The following is a 19,080-nucleotide window of genomic DNA, read 5'->3' on the forward strand; positions in this document are numbered from 1 at the left end:
TTAGCGAAAGTTACCGTAACCATATTCGGTAACATAAGGATTTCTCAATAAAAATTGTGTATTGCCTTCTTTTAAAGCAACCAACATTATCAAAATTTACTTTAAAAGGTAATTTGATTGTATTTACTCAATTGTAATAATTAAATAGTAAATGCAGTTGTACAATCTACATTTTTTTTTAAATAAATCATTAGTTGAAACAAAATTAAGATGTCCTATACATATTTTCGTTTTGATGAAAAATTTGTTCTCAACCTCTTACTCAATCCTTTAAGGCATTACATTCAAGCAACTAGGTTTTACTTCAATTCAAGTGTGAACTTGATTGAACTGTATTACAAATATGAATATGTTTGTTTATAAATAAACATATTTACACATATATGAATATCAGAAGATCATGGAAGAATTTTTCTGTGATCAAGCTGTATATCACAATTTTACTTTATATTTTCATACTAAAATTGCAAATACTTACTAGTACTTGACATTTTAATAAAAATATTATCGCTCATGGGCCACATCACTCAACTGAGGTCTAACAGGTATGATAAAATCAGCTTAATGGAGTCATAATATGAATATCTAGGCAATGTGGTTTAATATACACGCAGATACACATGTAAATAAAAATCAATTCTCCGCTTCCCCCTGGGTATTCTTATGTCTTTAATTAAGTCCCTTTTCTTACAGGATGATTTTATAATTATATCACATGCTGAGCATTGCAATTCTTAAAAAAGATCATAAACAATTGTTTATATATGGAATATAAACCTACATCAAACTCTTGAACTTTTCTGAGTCCTGAGAATTGTCCAAAGGCCAAGGTCTAAACAATTTTAAAAATCAGCAATTGTCAAAATGCTTGCATATATTATATCATTTTAGGTTTTGTGAATAATTATAATAATTTCCTTTGAAAAACTGAATCCCCAATCTGGCCCCACCCTACTTCTAAAGATTTTGATTTGACAGAATTTGAATCTACATTAACTGAGGTTGCTATCATTAAAGTTACAGCTTTTAAAGGCAAATGGCTTTTAGAGGAAGATTTTAAAAATATTTTCTCTATATATTCTTATGTAAAATTTTGCTCCCCCCCCCCCCCCACGTTGTGACCCTACCCTACCCCTTAGGATCATGATTTCAACAACCTGAATCTACATTACCTGAAGATGCTACCACTCAAGTTTTAGCTTTCCTGGCTGATTAGTTTCTGGGAAAAAAAATTCAAGATTTACTCTTTATATTTCTATGTACATTTACATTACCTAAGGATGCTTTCAATTAAATAAGTTTCAACTTTCCTGGCCATAAAGTTCTTGAAAAGAAGTTTTTTAAAAATTTATCCCAAATTTTCAATGATTCCTAATTTTCTCCCTAAGAAAAAGAGCGTGGTCCTTCATTTTAACAAATTTTAATCTCCTTTGCTTAAGGGTGCTTTGTGTCAAGCCTGGTTGAAATTGGCCCATTGGTTCTGGAGAAGATGTTTAAAATGTGAGCAATTTACGTACAGACAGACAGACAGACGAATAGACAGACAGACAACAGACGAATGTATCAGAGAAGCTTACTTGACCTATCAGCAGGTGAGCTAAAAACTGTAAATACAAAATGAATGCAAATACTGACTTAAAGTTGTCAATATCAATAAATTCTTCCTTATGAATATATCGAAAACTTCTTTCATTTCCTTGTCATTCTATTTGGTAGCATGTCACATAAATGGAAATGCTAAATTAGTTTTTTTCTGTTTTTGTTCCTGATCATTTATTTAGTCTTGGTCAGATATGCATTCGTCTTTCCTTATCATCCCCGCTTATTATTTTATTATACATACACACTTGTTATCATTATGAGTATTCAACTTAAATAAGGAAATAGTTTACATTCACTAAGGTGTGCGACTAATCTGTGTTATTTTGTTGTTCCATTGGTTTTAGTGTCATTTCACAATAACAATGTTATGAAATGAATTTGTTCATAATGACTGTATCAATACTAGTTGTTCACAAAAAAAGAATAAAAGTGTTCTTACCAGCAACATTCGTGAACTCACATTAATAAAATCAATTACTGTAGGCGTTGGATTGGCTATCGTATTTCAGAACCAGGAATTTATTGCAAACGTTATATAAATTATGTATTTCATGAATAATTTCAGAGAAACTGTTTTGTTTGTTGCCATAACTTACAGAAAATTGAGATCTGTAATCCATATTGTGAAACAAACCATAATTTACTATAAGAATAATCATTGTGTATTTTACCTGTTGTCTAACTATGTTCCACTGTACAGATCACTGGTTTCGTGATAAGAGCACAACAGCTGCCTTAAAATTCTAATATCACTGCTGTTAGTGACCGATTCACATCTTTATAAACTACACCTAGCCCAATCTAACCGTTCCTGATTCCTGAATACAGCTTTATTTAGATATGGTTTTAAATTGCATAGAATAACAACTCCAAAAGAAATAAATGGTATGCACTGCGATTTGATTGCCTTATCAAAGAACATTAATTTTTACACAGCTCATTCAAATTGAAAGGTTGGAGAGTTTTATTTCAAATACAAATGTGATACATTAAACAACCAATTCGCAATGGCATGTACAAAACTAGTAAATATTGAAACATTCAAGATCAACAGCTAACATGTGTTCAGAAATCCAATACAAGCTGATAAATATATCACAAAAAGAAGGCAACAGTTTGAAGGGTCAATTAGTTCATATGAGTTGAATTTATTCATCTGACATTCATACTTATGTCAGGTCGATCCTCTAATTGATGTGTTCAATAACACTACATGGTACAAAAACATATAATACAGATTGCTATAAATAAAGTTTTATGTGGGCTTATAATCATAATTAGCATTACATTGAAATATCAAATATGCCTCATCTCATTAGTGTAACCCCAAAATCATTTTCATAAAACATTTTTAATGAGCAAGTAATTCATCGGATTCACTCAAGTGACTTTTATATGACAGTACTGCATGTTTTCCCCCAATGTTTCTTTACTATTGCAAGTGCAGCCGATTTTTGATCAATATTTATACCTAATATACTAAATAACGTGGCAATTACGACAAAATGTTAGACATGTATATGATATACATTGTCATGAATTTTTGGTAATGTAATTAACTTCCCAATGGTTGTCGAAGATTTAATACACAAACATTGAAGGTAAATAAGAATATGCCTGAGAGATTAAAAAGCTAATAACAGGTGGTATCTGACATCCAAATTTACTGAGCATTCATTGTCAAGAATACTAGAAGCCCTATAATAGCTATCCATGATGTTGGAATGAAAGCTCTTCCGCTACCTGTAGAATGTAAAACAAAAAAACCAAAATATTTAAAAATAATTAAAAAACAACACTGTGATGAAAACAAATCTAATAAAACACCGTATTAAAAACTGCAACTACCACAAGGCACGAATCAATCAAAGAACAGTAACCACTGTTTAATTAAACAAGAGTTTGAACAAGAATGGGTTATCTTCTTCTATTGCCTAAAATTTCAACATGTTCTACCACAGTTTTAAATGATAAATGAAACATATTTTTTTCTTCTACTTCATAATGCAAAACTTTATTACAAAAATCTTCAAGATAATCAAAGATAACAATAACTTTCTTTTGAAAGGAATCGTTTAGAATTTTGAAAAGTATTACCAGTACTGATTTTCTAAAATTGGTCAATATTCATTACCGTTAATACCTAGACGCAATTTGAAGTAAATAAAATCATGGGTTTTTTTAATATTTTTATTGTGTACAATGGCAAATATGGTTTATTAAATAGTTCGTCAAAGTTTGAAAATCAAATACTGAGTTAAAAGCAAGATATGGAATTTGAAATTCTTCGTTTTATAAACATAGCGCGAGTCTCGTTATTGTGTACAGATGTGTTGTATTGGTTTTAGTTTTAATCAAATTATGCTTTCCTTTGTTTATAATAATAGTCATGAACACGTTAAAACAGTTTATCTTGTTTGCAAAGAGTATTTGTGTGCTTTGTCAAAGAAATGGTTATTCCCAATTTTTACATTGTTTGTAAACAAATATAAGACACGAGCTTTGTTTACATAACAATGACTTCAAACCTTTTATCTCGCTTGTAACTTGATTTACAACATTCAAATTTTGGTAAATCATTTTAAATGCACAAATAAACCGTTTTATACCTGAAAAAAAAACTTTTTGATCCCAAATAGTTTTTAGGTCTAAAGATCTTTACATTTCCTTAGATGAATTTTAGTACCACGTTTAATGCACACAAAGACTTACTTGTTGGACACTCGATGCCATTCTTCCGCCTGGTTCTCAGGCTGATGAGTTTCTTCGACGTGTCTGTAACAAAGTCCTCTACCTCGCCGTCACACCCTGAGAGAGACCTCTTAGCGCACATGGAATACTCGGTTACTTTTCTGAGACATAAAAAACTTCCATTAATCAGTGGATATTTTACCTGGCAAAATTATTGATGGTACCATCAATGATTCATCAAATTATTTGAAGTACTTTACTGTTTAAAACAGCAGAAAAATTAAGCAATACCTCCTAAATTACATCCAATTTAACCTTCTGTCTTACGGTGGGATGTTTACTTTTTAAAAATAAGTCCTTGTCCTAGTTTTGTGTTTTGATTTACGTGTACTTAATGAATGATAGGTATTAAATGATATGGTAGGTTTTGATGCTAGATATCCAACTATAAAACTTCTGATTAACATAGTATTTCTTGTTGTTGAAGACATGAAAATTTACAGCATTAATTATTGACCTTCTAATGGCTAAGCAAACATGAAACAAATTTAAGATCAAGATCTAGTAAACGATTTCAGAGTGTGTTTTTGGTGCTAGAACCATTATGACGTCATAATTGATTTGAGGATTTTCCCCCGTACTTTACGGCCTTAAAGGAATAATGTGGATAATTAAACAATTTCTGGACATTCTAACTATAAAACTTCTGATTAACATAGTATTTCTTGTTGTTGAAGACATGAAAATTTACAGCATTAATTATTGACCTTCTAATGGCTAAGCAAACATGAAACAAATTTAAGATCAAGATCTAGTAAACGATTTCAGAGTGTGTTTTTGGTGCTAGAACCATTATGACGTCATAATTGATTTGAGGATTTTCCCCCGTACTTTACGGCCTTAAAGGAATAATGTGGATAATTAAACAATTTCTGGACATTCTATGTTAAATCATGGAAAAAGTAATCCCGATGCCTATATTGAATTTGACATCATTTTAAAGAGGTCAAGAGCTTGTTAAATTCCGTTTTTGGAGAGACTGTAGGTATTCTAGATATATTTTCTTAGTCAAAAATGGACAAAACTCCGAAATTTGTTCCTTATTTCCTTCATATTTTATTGAAAATGACAGATTAAAACATGATTTTTCATTGTATTTACCAAACATTTTAGCCCCGGTACACCCTATCAAACAAAGCTATTATTATGAAACATCCTTGTAAGAATTTATATTTCAAATTTTATAAACCTGTAGGCACCTCTCATTTACTAGATCTTGACCTTAAAGCATCAGTTACTTTATTTTATCCGAAAAAAAAATATTTAAAAAAATGTTTACTAATTTTCTCCTGCAGACAAAAAGTAGTAGTTAATTTCTTAGTTGTATGTTTATTTCACAAAAAAATTTTTACCAAAGTTTTCTTCTTATAAAAATCTATGACAAGCTAATGCAATCAAAATATACGAATACTTACTTGCAGACTTTGTCTGTACTGTCATTTTCTGGTAGAGTTTCCAAGATTTTCTGACAATTTGTATTAATTTTTGCCTCATCAAAGCAGGTTTTGTAAGCTGATTGTTCTTAAAAAAGATTCAGTATTGTTTCAAAAATAAACTTTTTTGAGCACTCAAGAAAATATTTAGTGGATTGTAAAGCAGTAACCGTCAGTTAAATCATTACCATTTATAACAAACCTCGCTTTCCTGATATTTCAGTACAAAGTTTGTTGAGCCCAACGACTGTGTCTTGCAAAGAGGGATCTTCTTGGCATTCATATTTCTTTGCTTCTACACAAGCTATAGAATTTTTTATGTTTCTGTTGAAGAGAAGTAATCATAAATGATTTATAAACAAAACAACAAGTAAACAAACACATTTTTATCTCTTTTGTGAAATTTAGATTTTAAGTTGTCTGATAATAGATATAAAACGCAGTGCCATTTTGATAAAAACATTTTTTACGAAGTTCAACACTCCAAAATCAAACAATTATTCGTTCTTAAGTCATTAGTTCACGGTTTTCCAAATATATTTATTCACAATGTACAGATTTACAATGTACAATTTACAGATATACAATGTGCATTTAAACATGAGTTGAGCTTAATAAAAATCACACGTAACAATGATGCCGACAAGATAGCATGATCATTGATAGATAGTTTCATCATGTAAAAAAAGTTCTTATCAAATAATCATGATTTTATCGTTTAAGAACTGCAAAGTACCTATGATAACAACTAAATCAGTGTAGTATGTGTATATCTGAGCAGAATTTAATGAAGACATATAATACAAGGTAGAAGGTACCAGAACTATAACATTTACTGGTCCTCAGGTCCGTGACGCCATATACAGTAGTTGTCCATAAATGAGTTCGCAAAATGACCGACGTTTACTCAGGTCTTGTCATCACCTGAATTTTTTGGACCAAGTAAAAATGACTATGTATATTCTTATTTCTAGCAGTAACTCAAATGAATAAGTCAACATTCTCTTACTCATATTTTTGGCTAGGTAACCAATCCTACTGTAATGAAACGTGTTTGTCATGAAGAAATAAATAACGTACAGGACAGTGACTCTGTTTTACAGTTGATACTCACATGCAATTGTCAACAGGAAAGTCTAACCCAGCCAAACACCCGTCAATTCTACAGACTACAAAATCGTAAAGAGAGTATATGCATCACTATTTCTTACCATAAATATTACTGGGATAATGTTACTTAATATTTTTAATTTGGTTATTGAATTCAGTTTATAGCATGATTCATGCATTAGCCATTAACTTCACACGATATTTTCAATAAACATTGTATCAGATTTAAACCAAATCTTGTTTGTTTAAGTCTTTGATAAATAATATTTTGAGTAGCTTAAACAACATACTTGTTTCACAACCCTTTATAAGTTGTTTAATCTCCGAGGCCATGGCTGAGTACATAGAGTGTTCCTTACATTTGGATTCAAATTTTGAGATGCAAGCTGACGTTGCTTTTAATATATCACTGTAAAACAACAAAGTGTTATAAACTGACTGAACCGAAACTACTCCCACACAAAAAAAGTACCGTTATATTTTTGTTCTAAGTTCATGAAGTTTATTACCAGTTGTATTTTTTCTGCAGAGTTCCTGGGTCTTTGCCTGACTCAGCTACACACTTTCCAAAGGCCTGGATATCACAATCAGGGGTCATGGCACCTACAGATTTATTATTAATACGCTAATTAGACAAATGTATGAATTTAAGTTTATTTTTAATTAAAGAAAATTTAAATAATGATACTAGCACCTGCTGTGTGAACGAGTTACCCGGATTGATTTCCTCCGTGCATGCTATTGTTAGAGCGGCGTAGGTCTCGTTTAACATGCTTAACATAATGTTCCCTTCACACGCAGGAGTTTGGATTTCCACGCACTTCTTAAAATCAGCATATTTTGCGCTGGAATTTAAAAACAAACAAAACTTTCAATTAATAATAAATTTCTGTAAAATGTAAGAAAGGGCATTAATATCGTCTAAATAAAGTAAAATGTTAATATTAAAAACTAATGCTAATATTAAAAGACTGTTAAAAGATGCTAGGACTTTACCATCAAAATTGTTTTCGTAAATTATTCATTCATACATATTAAAGTACCAGCTGTTTAACATTGGTAGGTTTTAAATATACCATTTGTTGGTGTCCTGAGATGGCTGACTAGCTCCAGATATGTCTATTCCAACGATTTGGTAACATTTAGACGGGTCGCAGTTTTCATTACCTGTAAATAATCAAATTTATATAAAAGTTGTTAAACAGAGCACTAGTTATTTCCTCTAATGTATAGTCTATCCATTGATCGCTTACCGACACAGTAACCCTCCATAACGGCAAACGCCGAGATCATTTCCTGGTAGCTTGGGTCCTGCTGACAGCTGGCTTGGAATGGGGAGAGGCAGGAGTCTACATTTTTATACGCCCTGTTCATGAAGAGGTCACAACATCATAACACTCCTCAATGTGTGGCAGATCACTTAAAGTCATGATTTTTTTCTCGTAACGATGATCAAAATTTGCTTCACGGGAAAAGAAATAGCCTTGCTCTCTTAATGTCAGACGACACATTGCTAAATTTTATATAACTTTTTCCAGGAATTTATAATTAATTTCTTACTACTTTGAGAATCTTTCTTGCAAAAAATTGGGGTACCTTACCAGGCGCTTGTGCAAGATTCTAAAGTATGCAATTTCGTATATAATCTTATTGAAAATACACTTTATATATATATATATATATATATATATATATATATATATATATATATATATATATATATATATATATATTGCTTTAATTATTGAGTTGAAACGGTGTATTTAGGTGTATTTTATTCGTGAAGCTTGTCGGGAGAATACTAATATAACCATTTCAACTCGTTAGATATAGCAAATGTAAAATCGTACCATTATAGATGTAGTTATTTATTTCATACGATTAAGTATTATAAAGCTTTTGGGACAGCCCCTGAAATGACACGAATTGAACCTATTAATGATGATGCAACGTTCTGCGGTTGGTGTGTCCTTGTGCAATACAAAATAGTCCGACATTGTTGTTTATTTCTTTAACAAATATGCCGTCATTCATAAATGACGCAAATTAAAGCGTGTACATATAGACTTATAGAAAAGCGTATATCTTAAACATATCTCAAACTGGTTGGGGGTTTTTATTTTTGGTTTTTGTTTTATTTTTTGTTTTTTTTGTTGGTTTTTTTTTGGGGGGGGGGGTAAAAGTTGTTCCAAAAATTTTAAATACCGATTTTGTATGTATAATTTATGTTTAATAAAGTATAATTTTTTGGGATTTACAAATGTAAACAAGTATGTTGGCCAAGTGGAATTAGGTATATTCTGAATTTATGTAAGTGTTAAAAACCCACTCCTACGTGTTGATAGATGTGGAACTTACTGACAGGCCTCCCGTATGTCTTGGGTGTTTTGGTCGGGAATGCTGATGTTGGCCAGACAGACTTGTGCTCCCTCTAGGTTACATTGCCCGCGAACATTGTCTTACCATAGAAAGAAATCAAACTTTGTCATGTATTACAAAATATCATGTATGATTAATTTAACTAATTGTTGAATAACGTAACTACTCAACAAACTTGATTCATAATGTTAATAAAGAGGACGGAAAACACAACACTAAAATCTGAAACCTTGCATAAATTTGTTACACGTGACTGGCCATCACACGCCGTCAACAGACGTACGTGTAATTTATTTGTATGCGGGTCAGTCGTGGGTTAAGTTTCTGACAGATCCAGGTATGTCACGGTAGTACACTAAATTCAAAAACTTTATGGTATGATAATACGAATTATCATTACCACCTTTATAATTCTGTCGAACAATATAAAAAAGTTTCATCAGCAACATGGCTGCATGGTATTGAGACACGTTTGCAACAGATCTGTCCAACCATCGAATTTATTTTCGATGTTTTAATTCTTTGCGAGTTGATGCGATACAATTGTTTGACATTAATTAATACTACATCACCATAAATTAAATACAGAAAACAAAGTTTCCCTGTCGTGAACTACTCTTGTATCTCATTAATCAATTGGTTGTAAACAGTTGGCAAAGGTATTCCTACACAGTCATTAGTAATCCAAAAAATTCAGTAAGAAAGGCTTTTGCGCTTATTACACCTTATGCTTATTTCAAATAAAATTTACATTTCTCATCAATGCAAAAACTTGATTTTAAAGCTTCATTTGTGAATTATAATAGATCTCATTTTTCGTATTGTTGCCATCATGGTGTAACCAAGAATTGTAACTTCGGCAAAATGTAAACTATCACTTAATTTTGCCCATGACTTTGATCAGTTTCAGTCCAAACTAATGACTTTTTTTTAAATACAAGATATGGGCTGAGGATTGGTTGAATAAAATTACGTATTATCAAATAAATATTTCAGAATAAACATTGTCACATCAAAACTCTTACCTGCAAAGAGAAAAAATAAAACGATTACTTCCGGAGCAAACTTTCGACACATGGTTGTTTTCGACAGTTGTTGTGCTGACAGGTTCCATACTATGTAAAGCTTCAACAGGGGCTCTCCGCGGGGAAGAAAAGTCCACATGTAGGCGCGGGAGTACGTAAGCAAACACAACATGGATTATTTTTCTTCACATATACTATACGGTACCTTTCTTTTGTCTCAATCTCAATCACAATCAATATATAAGATTTTGCATCAAAACGACCTATTTATCACAAATTTTGAAGAAGGACTTTGTGTTTACTTATTTAACTTATTTGGATGAAATTAATCTAATTGGTAGGAAATTATGCTTATTTCATTGAGAAGGCTGGATTCTCAATAAATTCCCATTCCATCAGATCTGGTTTAAATTTTATATATAATTTTTTTGGCCATGAACTATCTTTAAGTATTAAAGAAAAAAATCTTATATTTTGAATTGAAATATATTTTTTTAATTTTCATACAGAGCTCTTCATATGAAGGATATTTTTTCAATGGCTTCGACCAACCAGTCCTCCTAAGATCAATCTATCTTGTCTGCCCATAACCGTTTAATTGTAATCTGTATTGGGTGAGATTAGTAAATTAATTATGAGTAATAGAATTAATTAATAGAGACACTAACAAGTTACCTTCGATTTGAAATAAGCCTGTCAGCTTTAATTGTTATTCTTCTAAAAACTTGTTTTTCTCAAACCTCAAACTATATTACGTTAGTTATATTAAAGCTTTCCACTGATTGTGAATTAAAATATAAAAAAAAATTGTTCATGCGTTTCTTTGAACAGATAGGTAAAATATTACTTTTGGCTTGGTCTGAAACTACAGTATCAGAAACGGTTTAATCAGTCTCGTCCAATAAAAACATGACATTTGAAGACAATCAGAGCAACATATGCTGAATACAGTTTTACTGTTCATTAAACATACAGAGTTTCTAGAGTGTTCATGGCCGTGACCTTATTTCATTATGCCTCTTTTTATTTTGCCTCCTACGACATCAAAAATAAGAGGCCCAGGGGCCACATTGCTCACCTGAGCAACAATATCCCTAACTCTGATCAAATTAGCATTACAGTATCAAAATCAAAATATCTTAACAACTAAGTACAGTAGATCTTGCTCACCATTTTAAAAAAAATCTACCGATTTTTATCCACATATTTTTATGGTAAATATAAAGCCCCTTTTGTTGTTGTGCCTGTAAGATGTTTTTCTATATAACCTCCCCCCCCCCCCAATTGTGACCCCACCATTCTCTAGGGAATCATGCTTTGACCAAAGTTAAATCTGCACAACCAGTGCTTTCACACAAGTTTTGGCCTAAAAACTTTCCCAGAATATTTCTTAAGATTTTCGCATTATATTCCTATGTGAAAATTCACCCCCCTCCCCATTGTTACCCCGCCCTACCCCTAGGAACCATGATTTAAACAGACTTGAATCTACTCTATTTGAGGATGCCTCAACAAAGGTTTGAGATTTCCTAGCCTAACAGTTTTTAAAAAGAAGATTTTTAAAGATTTCTCTATATATTCCTATGTAAAACTTGATCCCCTAATTGTGGCCCGACCCTACCCCCGGGACCATGATTTAAAGAATCTTAAATCTACACTATCTGAGGAAGCTTCAAAGCCAATTTGAGCTTTTCTTGCCAAATTGTTTTTGATAAGAAGATTTTTAAAGCTTTTCTCCATATATATTGCATCTGTTTTAAATACATGTATGTGACCTTTTACTATACTTTATATTATGTTTGTTTATATTTTTGTAGGGAGAGGGCTTAATAAGTTATGGAACTTGTGCCCAACCCCATTGTGTAAATACACATTGAAATATGTTCAAACCATTCCTATGCAAAAATGTGACCCCCCCCCCCCACATTGTGGCCCCACCCTACCCACAGAGACCATGATTTGAAAAAACTTAAATCTACACTACCTGAGGATGCCTCAACACAAGTTTAAGCTTTTCTGTCCAAATAGGTTTTGAGAAGAAGAATTTTAAAGATTTTCTCTATACATCCTTATATATAATCCATCCCCCACACTACTGTGGCCCCACCCTACCCCCGGGGACCATGATTTGAACAATCTTGAATCTATACTACCTGAGGATGCTTCAGTACAAGTTACAGCTTTTCTGACCTTATAGTTTTTGAGAAGAAGATTTTTGAAAAATACCAACAAAGTTTTAATATATCTTAATTATCTCCCCTTGAAAGGGGGTGTGGATCTTCCTTTGAACAGACTTGAATCCCCTTCACCTAGTTATGCTTTGTGCCAAGTTTGGTTGAAATCTGTCTAGTGGTTCTTGAGAAGAAGATGAAAATGTGAAAAGTTTTCAACACCGCTAACGACAACGCCGACAGACAACGGAAAATTTTTTATCAGAAAAGCTCATCTGAGCTTTCAGCTCAGGTGAGCTAAAAAGCAGCGTAAATATCTCACGATGACTTTCGATCTATACGTAAGTAGTGTCTACATTGCATAAAGACTATTACTCAATACAGTTATATTAAAGAGCTACTACTTTTTCTTAGAACGACTTTCAGTCTCTACGGTCTTATTAAGAGAAGCAGTGTAGTAACCATTTTCTAATTATGTAAAGTTGTATTAGCTGTCGAAATGCTGTTCATTTATAATATCATTTTACCATTAACGAACGACATAGCCATTAGTGGTCAAATTCACATCTATTAATGATAAAAGACCAAAGCGCAAAATTAGTACATCGTTGACAATTATTACTTATTTGGTTTGTTACTGACTACAGTAATATATCGGGTTTATCGATCTCATAGACGGCAAGACTCTATATTTCTGTAGTCACTCAGTTACAAACCTAATAAGTGATTTGTTTTCCTGAGGACTATCAAGTGGTATTAACAAAAAAGTGATGATTTTCGCAAATCCATGTGAAATAGGCTTTACATCTTGTTCAAGTTTACACGATCAAACTCTTCAAAAATATCATTCTAACTTCTCAAATACTCTAAAGAAAAAAACAAGTTAATGAACCATTTAATTACAAGAATATCAATTTTTTGTAATGATTTTAATTAGTATCATGTCCTTATACATGTGTTATAAACTTTCTCTTATATCAGTTAATCACTGCACAAAATGACAGATAATTTTAAAAGGAACTAGAACTGTCCTAATGGGACTAATACCCCCGCTAGGCTAATTTCAAATGGGACAAATAATTGAATTGAATAATAAAGGTTTGGAACACATACAAAGAAAAATTTCTACAATTGTAAAAAAAAAAAAAAAAATTAGTTAACAAAGAAAAATTAAAATCAAAATTGTCAGAATTTCACTGTAAATACATATCTATAACAGTAATACATTTACAAATGTATGTATTTGATGATATATTTTTTTAATTTAATTGATTTAAAGAAAAACCAACAAAATGACAATAACCCCTCCCTTTGCAGTGAATAGAAATACCGGTAGCCAAGCAATGCTCTTCTGTTGATAAAACTTTCAATATCTTTCTAATAAGAGTCTTGACAGATGCAATTAGTTGTTTCAAATTTTCCTCATTTTCTCCTATGGCACAATGGAACTCCATATCAGAAAATAGGACTATGATTTTCTTTGATGAACTTGTTAAATTTAATAAACTCCCAAAACATTACCATAATTACCATACTATGTAAAAATATGTAAAAAAAAAAAAAAAAAAAAAGAAAATTTAAAATTACAAACAATTTTAAAATTGCCAAAACACTACAATCATATCAGTAATTTTGAATTTCATTTAAATTAATGCCCAATAGGGTCACTTCATCAATTTACTTGACAAATAAATTTAAACAACCTCTAAAGATAGTTTAACTTCTTCATTAATAATTATATTATTTATTTCCTTATAATGATAGACCTTTTGGTTTACATGAAACAGTTTTAAAATAGCCCCAAAACCATCACCCACTTTACAGAATATCAATTTCCCCTAAACACATGCTCCATCTGAACCATGGCTCAGATAATGGCTCCCTTGGGACAAATGAATTCAGCCACACTTGTCTTTGATGTTCTTATTAGCTCCTAAGAATTTATCATTGACAAACAAAAACTTTGCATTGTCAGTTGATAGAATACTTATAAAAAAATTTTATAAATTAAGACATAAAGACAAAAAACTCCATCTGGATGTATTTATATAAATATATTTTAGAGTGTTTTCTATTAATTAATTAATAAAATCTGTAAGGATTACCTCCCTTACTTGTCAACATTAGTGTACAATATATAGAATAAGGAAAATGAAAACTGTCATAAAATCATTAAATTTTGTCTGATCTTAAAAAAAATGCAGGTGCACATCTTCAGATGGTGTTCAACATATGTACAAATTTTCAAACTGTTCCATGTAGTAATAAAAAATTCTATAGGGGGGACAAAGTTGCATCTACAGACAGACGGACAGATGGATGGACAGACAGACGGAAAGGGTGAAACCAATATACCCCCCTAAACTTCCTTTGCGGGGGTATAAAAAAACATCGCTGTAACCATATCTTTCCGAGTATGGACTAACCTTACCGAATCTTGGTCTTCATTCTACCAACAAAAGGCCCGTATCATAAGGTGAGCAGAGACGGAGGAAGGAAGACCCCTTTTCTGGCAACATACATTTTTTGTTAAATTTATAAAAAGGGAAATTGAATTTATTAAACAATTACAGGAAATTAAGTAAATGAACATGAAAATATAATTTTGGGAACTTTGCAACCCCCTTTTCCGAAGGATTAGGATTTTGAAAAATAGCAAATAGGATTTTTTTTCGGGGGGGGTGGGGGTTAGGGTTTTTGTTTTTTTGTTATTTTTTTTTGGGGGGGGGGGGGTCTACCTTTTTTATAATTTATATTATTTTTTGCTTTTGAAATTTCGAAGAAGTCTTCCATCGCCGACTTTATCTAAAATAAAATAACTCCCAGTCACTATGATACCATCAATTGAACGAGTTTTCATCTCAAAATGACTCTCAATTTATCGATATCGTCAGAATAAAGTCTTTTTCTCTTACTTAAATCAATCATGCATCAATACTATGCATCCAGAATAGAGGTCCCCATACCTTATAAGGTCACTAATGGAAACAATCTACCACACAGATGATAAGCTAGCAAAGGGACAAGGATGGTGAATCCACTAATCCTGACACTAATTTATTTTTAACAAGAATTTAATCTGGCGTTGTTGCCTCCATTAATTAAGATCAAGATCTACTAAAGATCAAGATCTACTAAATGATTCTAGAATTTCTTCTTAGTGCTAGATGACATGTGGTGATAATTAACAGAGTTCAGAATCAAAAGTCCAAAGGAAAAAACAAAACAGGAGCAAACACGGACCTCTACAAAACTTATAGGTAGGACCAGGTGCCATAGAGGAGGGAGCATCCTCTGCTGACCGGTCACACCCGCTGTGTGCTCTTTGTAGAAATCGGGGGAACGATCCATTAGGACGTCATAATTAATTGGATGAATCTATTCCCTGCATTTTAAGGTTTTCAGGGAATTATATAGAAAATGATACAATTTCATTATAATCTATATGAATTCACGGGAAAAGTCGTCACGACTTACTGATCACGACTTACTGCTACTCAATTTGGCATCATCGTAAGAAGAGTTCAAGAGATTTTAATACCTTTTTTTAGATACTGTGGGCTTATTAGATAAATTTCATTAGTCAAACATGAACAAAGTCTATGATTTGTTACTTAATTCCTTCATAGTGCTTTGGAAATGGCAGTTTTAAAATGAATTTTAACAGAGTTGAAAATGAAGTTTATGATCTCGCAGAAGAACTGTTAGCAAATCTATCAAACAGAAAGTTGTAATCCTCACTTCATAGTCTCAAATACGAAACCAGAGGAGGTTGTTTATTCAGTGTTCAACCCATTTTGTGGCCTCAATCTCACGGTTAGAATCAAGAAACATTGTCCCTCATTATTCAACAATTCCACTGCTTTATATAGACTTTTTGATGCACATTAAATAATGTTTTTACCCTCAAACCCTGATTAAATAAACAAGGCTTACATTGCTGTGTACGACAGTTTATTTCATAAAAAGCACAATTACTGTAAATTATGAACAATATACTTAGGCAGACAAAAATAGAAAACCGTTCCAAAAATTGGGAAGTAGGCAAGTTTTGATCCATAAAAACCCAATGGTTTTAATTAAAAAGTAATATTTTGTTGTAAAAAATATCATATAAAAGTAATATCATTCAAATAATTTAAGTAAGAACCTAACCATAGTGGCATAATGATAATATATGAAGATATATGATTAGGAGAGAGGTAGTATGTTGAAACATACCGCTTGTCTCATGTGATTTCTTCACGACTGGAAGACATAATCATAAAACCATTTAAACACAATGATTAAAAACATAAAAATGTAGCCATTAAAACCCAACGCTAGATTAATTGTAACATACACAATACATACATAGTATATTTACAATTCATAAATTGAAGACAACAATCATTTATGACACCATTCAATCATTTTTTACACAACATTCATATAGATAGACACAACTAGTTTACACTTGTAAAAAAAAACACTACCAAAATTCAGTAATCTATAGCTAATTTGAGGAAAGTCAATGAATTTCAGTTTAAAAAATAATTTACTCCTGAAAATCCTGAACAATGAATATGCTTTAAAAAACCTCAAGCAACAATTGTATAGAGCTTTCTTAAGCTGTTATGACCCTGTTTAATCTTCAAACGCTTTCTAAAGGACCATAACTTTCTACAAGCTGAAGCACGATTGAGAATTAAGTGATATTTTTAGCATTGAATGATATATTTTCAGCAGTAAACGAAAGAAATTCAGTATAATAAAACATTATTCTTGATCTTTCAAAATATCCATTATGTAGTAAAGGATAAACATCAACCAATTAAATACATGAACATTCTAGGTGATTGATAATTTATGAACAATATTAAGCCTCATTTGGTTTCACTTTATCGTGATTCTTTTATATAAGATTTCCCTTATTAATTTTTTTAGTTGGTAAAATCCCTCACCAACATTGCAACATATTGATACCACTGTTGTATTCTGTCTGTTTCCCTTGGTGTTTTTATCTTTAGTCCTGAATAATATCACTAATTTCCATGGAATGCTCATATCACTATTAAGAGGTAAGCAGGTTGGGATGTATCCTTAAAAGGCCTTTGTAAACATCAGCAAGGCAGCAGCCAGAATAAGGACATAGGATGAAAAGGCCTGAACTCCTGCACCTACCATGGGTAGAACAGACATATGTAATACAGGTAGATCAGACAACAATATCATAGACAAATATAAGACAGGCAGAGCAAACAAAAGTAAAGCAGGTAAAACAGATGAAGGAAATAAATGTTGAACAAAGGTAACACAAGCAGAAAAGACATAATACAGGTTTTTTCCTCTAATAATACCAATATTTTGATTCTAACAAAAATTAAAATAAAAAACAAATAGCGTTTTTTTCTCCTTCTGAAATTAATCTTCGAGACCAAACATACACCATAGCAGTAAACTTGTGGTCACACCATCACAGCAATGACAATATCGCACAAAAATACAGGATTTGCATTGGCCTGTGTGTGTGTGTGTGTGTGTGTGTGTGCGTGTGCGTGCGTGCGTGCGTGCGTGTGTGTGTGTGTGTGTTAGTGTTATCACAAATTGATATATGTCTGCAAAGGTAAGTGATTTTACGTATTGCCTTTGATTTGACTATGTTCTTCAAACTGAGACATTGACAATAGTTGTTACAGTACAAGACTTACTAGTAGAGCACTCGATTCCACCCTCACGGCTCGCCTTCAGCTTGATAACCTTTCTAGCGGTGTCTTCAGCATATGCCTGGAAGCCCTCTTCGTCACAGCTTGTCACTCCATTCTTGGCACACATGGCATATTCTTCTATTCTCCTACAGTTGGAAAACATTCCATCATTTTTCATCAATTAAGAAGGCTGGATAGTCCATGAGATGTTTTGGTTACTTTTACAATGTTTACCTTCTTTATATAAAGAATTATGCATAAAGATAGAGAAAATGTTCAAAATTTTAAAACTAGAGTATTTGGATTTATCCTTTACCCAAAATTAGATTAATGCCAAATGTATAAATTTCTAAAGTTCAAGGAAGATCTACAGGTCAATTTAACTTTTGTGTCATCCTTAATAAAAACAAGAGGCCCAGGGGCCACATCGCTCACCTGAGCAACAATAGCCTTAACTGAAGTTAACTCTGATTAAATTAGCATTACATTATCAAAATCAAAATATCATGACAACTAAGTACAGTAGATCTTGCTAAAAAAAATAATAAAATCTGCCAATTTTTAACCACATATTTTTTGGGTAAATACCAAGCCCCTTTTGTTGTTGTACCTGTAAGAAGATTTTTCTCTATTCCTAAATACCCCCTCCCTCCATTTTGTGTCCCCACTTTTCTTTAGGGAATCATGGTTTCATCAAACTTTAATCTGCACAACCAGTGCTTTCACACAAGTTACTGTTTTTGGACAGAAAACTTTCCCAAAATATTTTTAAAGATTTTCTCTATATATTCCTATGTAAAAATCTATCCCTCCATTGCGGCCAAGCCCTACCCAAGAGACTATGATTTAGCAAACTTGAATTTACTCTACCTGAGGATGCCTCCACACAAGTTTAGGCTTTTCTGGCCTAATAGTTTTTAAA

The 19,080-nt window shown here is 32.0% G+C and overlaps 2 protein-coding genes across 3 annotated transcripts in view; both read right to left on the reverse strand.

Moving 5' to 3' along the window:
* The window catches only part of LOC117681664 (uncharacterized), a 31,053-nt gene extending 20,688 nt beyond the window's left edge, over positions 1-10,365 (reverse strand). The window contains exons 1-12 of one of the 2 annotated variants that reach the window (XM_034447104.2): positions 10,301-10,365; positions 9,255-9,354; positions 8,150-8,262; positions 7,973-8,063; positions 7,611-7,741; positions 7,406-7,499; positions 7,187-7,305; positions 6,901-6,955; positions 5,989-6,110; positions 5,769-5,874; positions 4,315-4,454; positions 2,841-3,345 (exon numbers count right to left, since the gene is read on the reverse strand). In XM_034447104.2, coding sequence (XP_034302995.2) covers positions 3,266-3,345; positions 4,315-4,454; positions 5,769-5,874; positions 5,989-6,110; positions 6,901-6,955; positions 7,187-7,305; positions 7,406-7,499; positions 7,611-7,741; positions 7,973-8,063; positions 8,150-8,262; positions 9,255-9,354; positions 10,301-10,352 — 1,203 coding nt within the window. In that variant the 5' untranslated portion in view covers positions 10,353-10,365 and the 3' untranslated portion in view covers positions 2,841-3,265. Of the gene's footprint in view, positions 1-2,840; positions 3,346-4,314; positions 4,455-5,768; positions 5,875-5,988; positions 6,111-6,900; positions 6,956-7,186; positions 7,306-7,405; positions 7,500-7,610; positions 7,742-7,972; positions 8,064-8,149; positions 8,263-9,254; positions 9,355-10,300 lie in introns of those variants that run through there. The other variant, XM_066074621.1, reaches the window with a different exon arrangement.
* A 6,043-nt stretch (positions 10,366-16,408) lies between these two features.
* Positions 16,409-19,080, reverse strand: part of LOC105347327 (uncharacterized) — an 89,303-nt gene continuing 86,631 nt past the window's right edge. Inside the window, exons 18-19 of the mRNA XM_066074635.1 lie at positions 18,162-18,304; positions 16,409-17,630 (exon numbers count right to left, since the gene is read on the reverse strand). Of these exons, the coding sequence (XP_065930707.1) occupies positions 17,554-17,630; positions 18,162-18,304 (220 nt within the window). The 3' untranslated portion in view covers positions 16,409-17,553. The remainder of the gene's footprint in view (positions 17,631-18,161; positions 18,305-19,080) is intronic.

Source organism: Magallana gigas, chromosome 2, assembly GCF_963853765.1.
Source record: "Magallana gigas chromosome 2, xbMagGiga1.1, whole genome shotgun sequence".
Classification (NCBI taxonomy): Eukaryota; Metazoa; Mollusca; class Bivalvia; order Ostreida; family Ostreidae; genus Magallana; species Magallana gigas.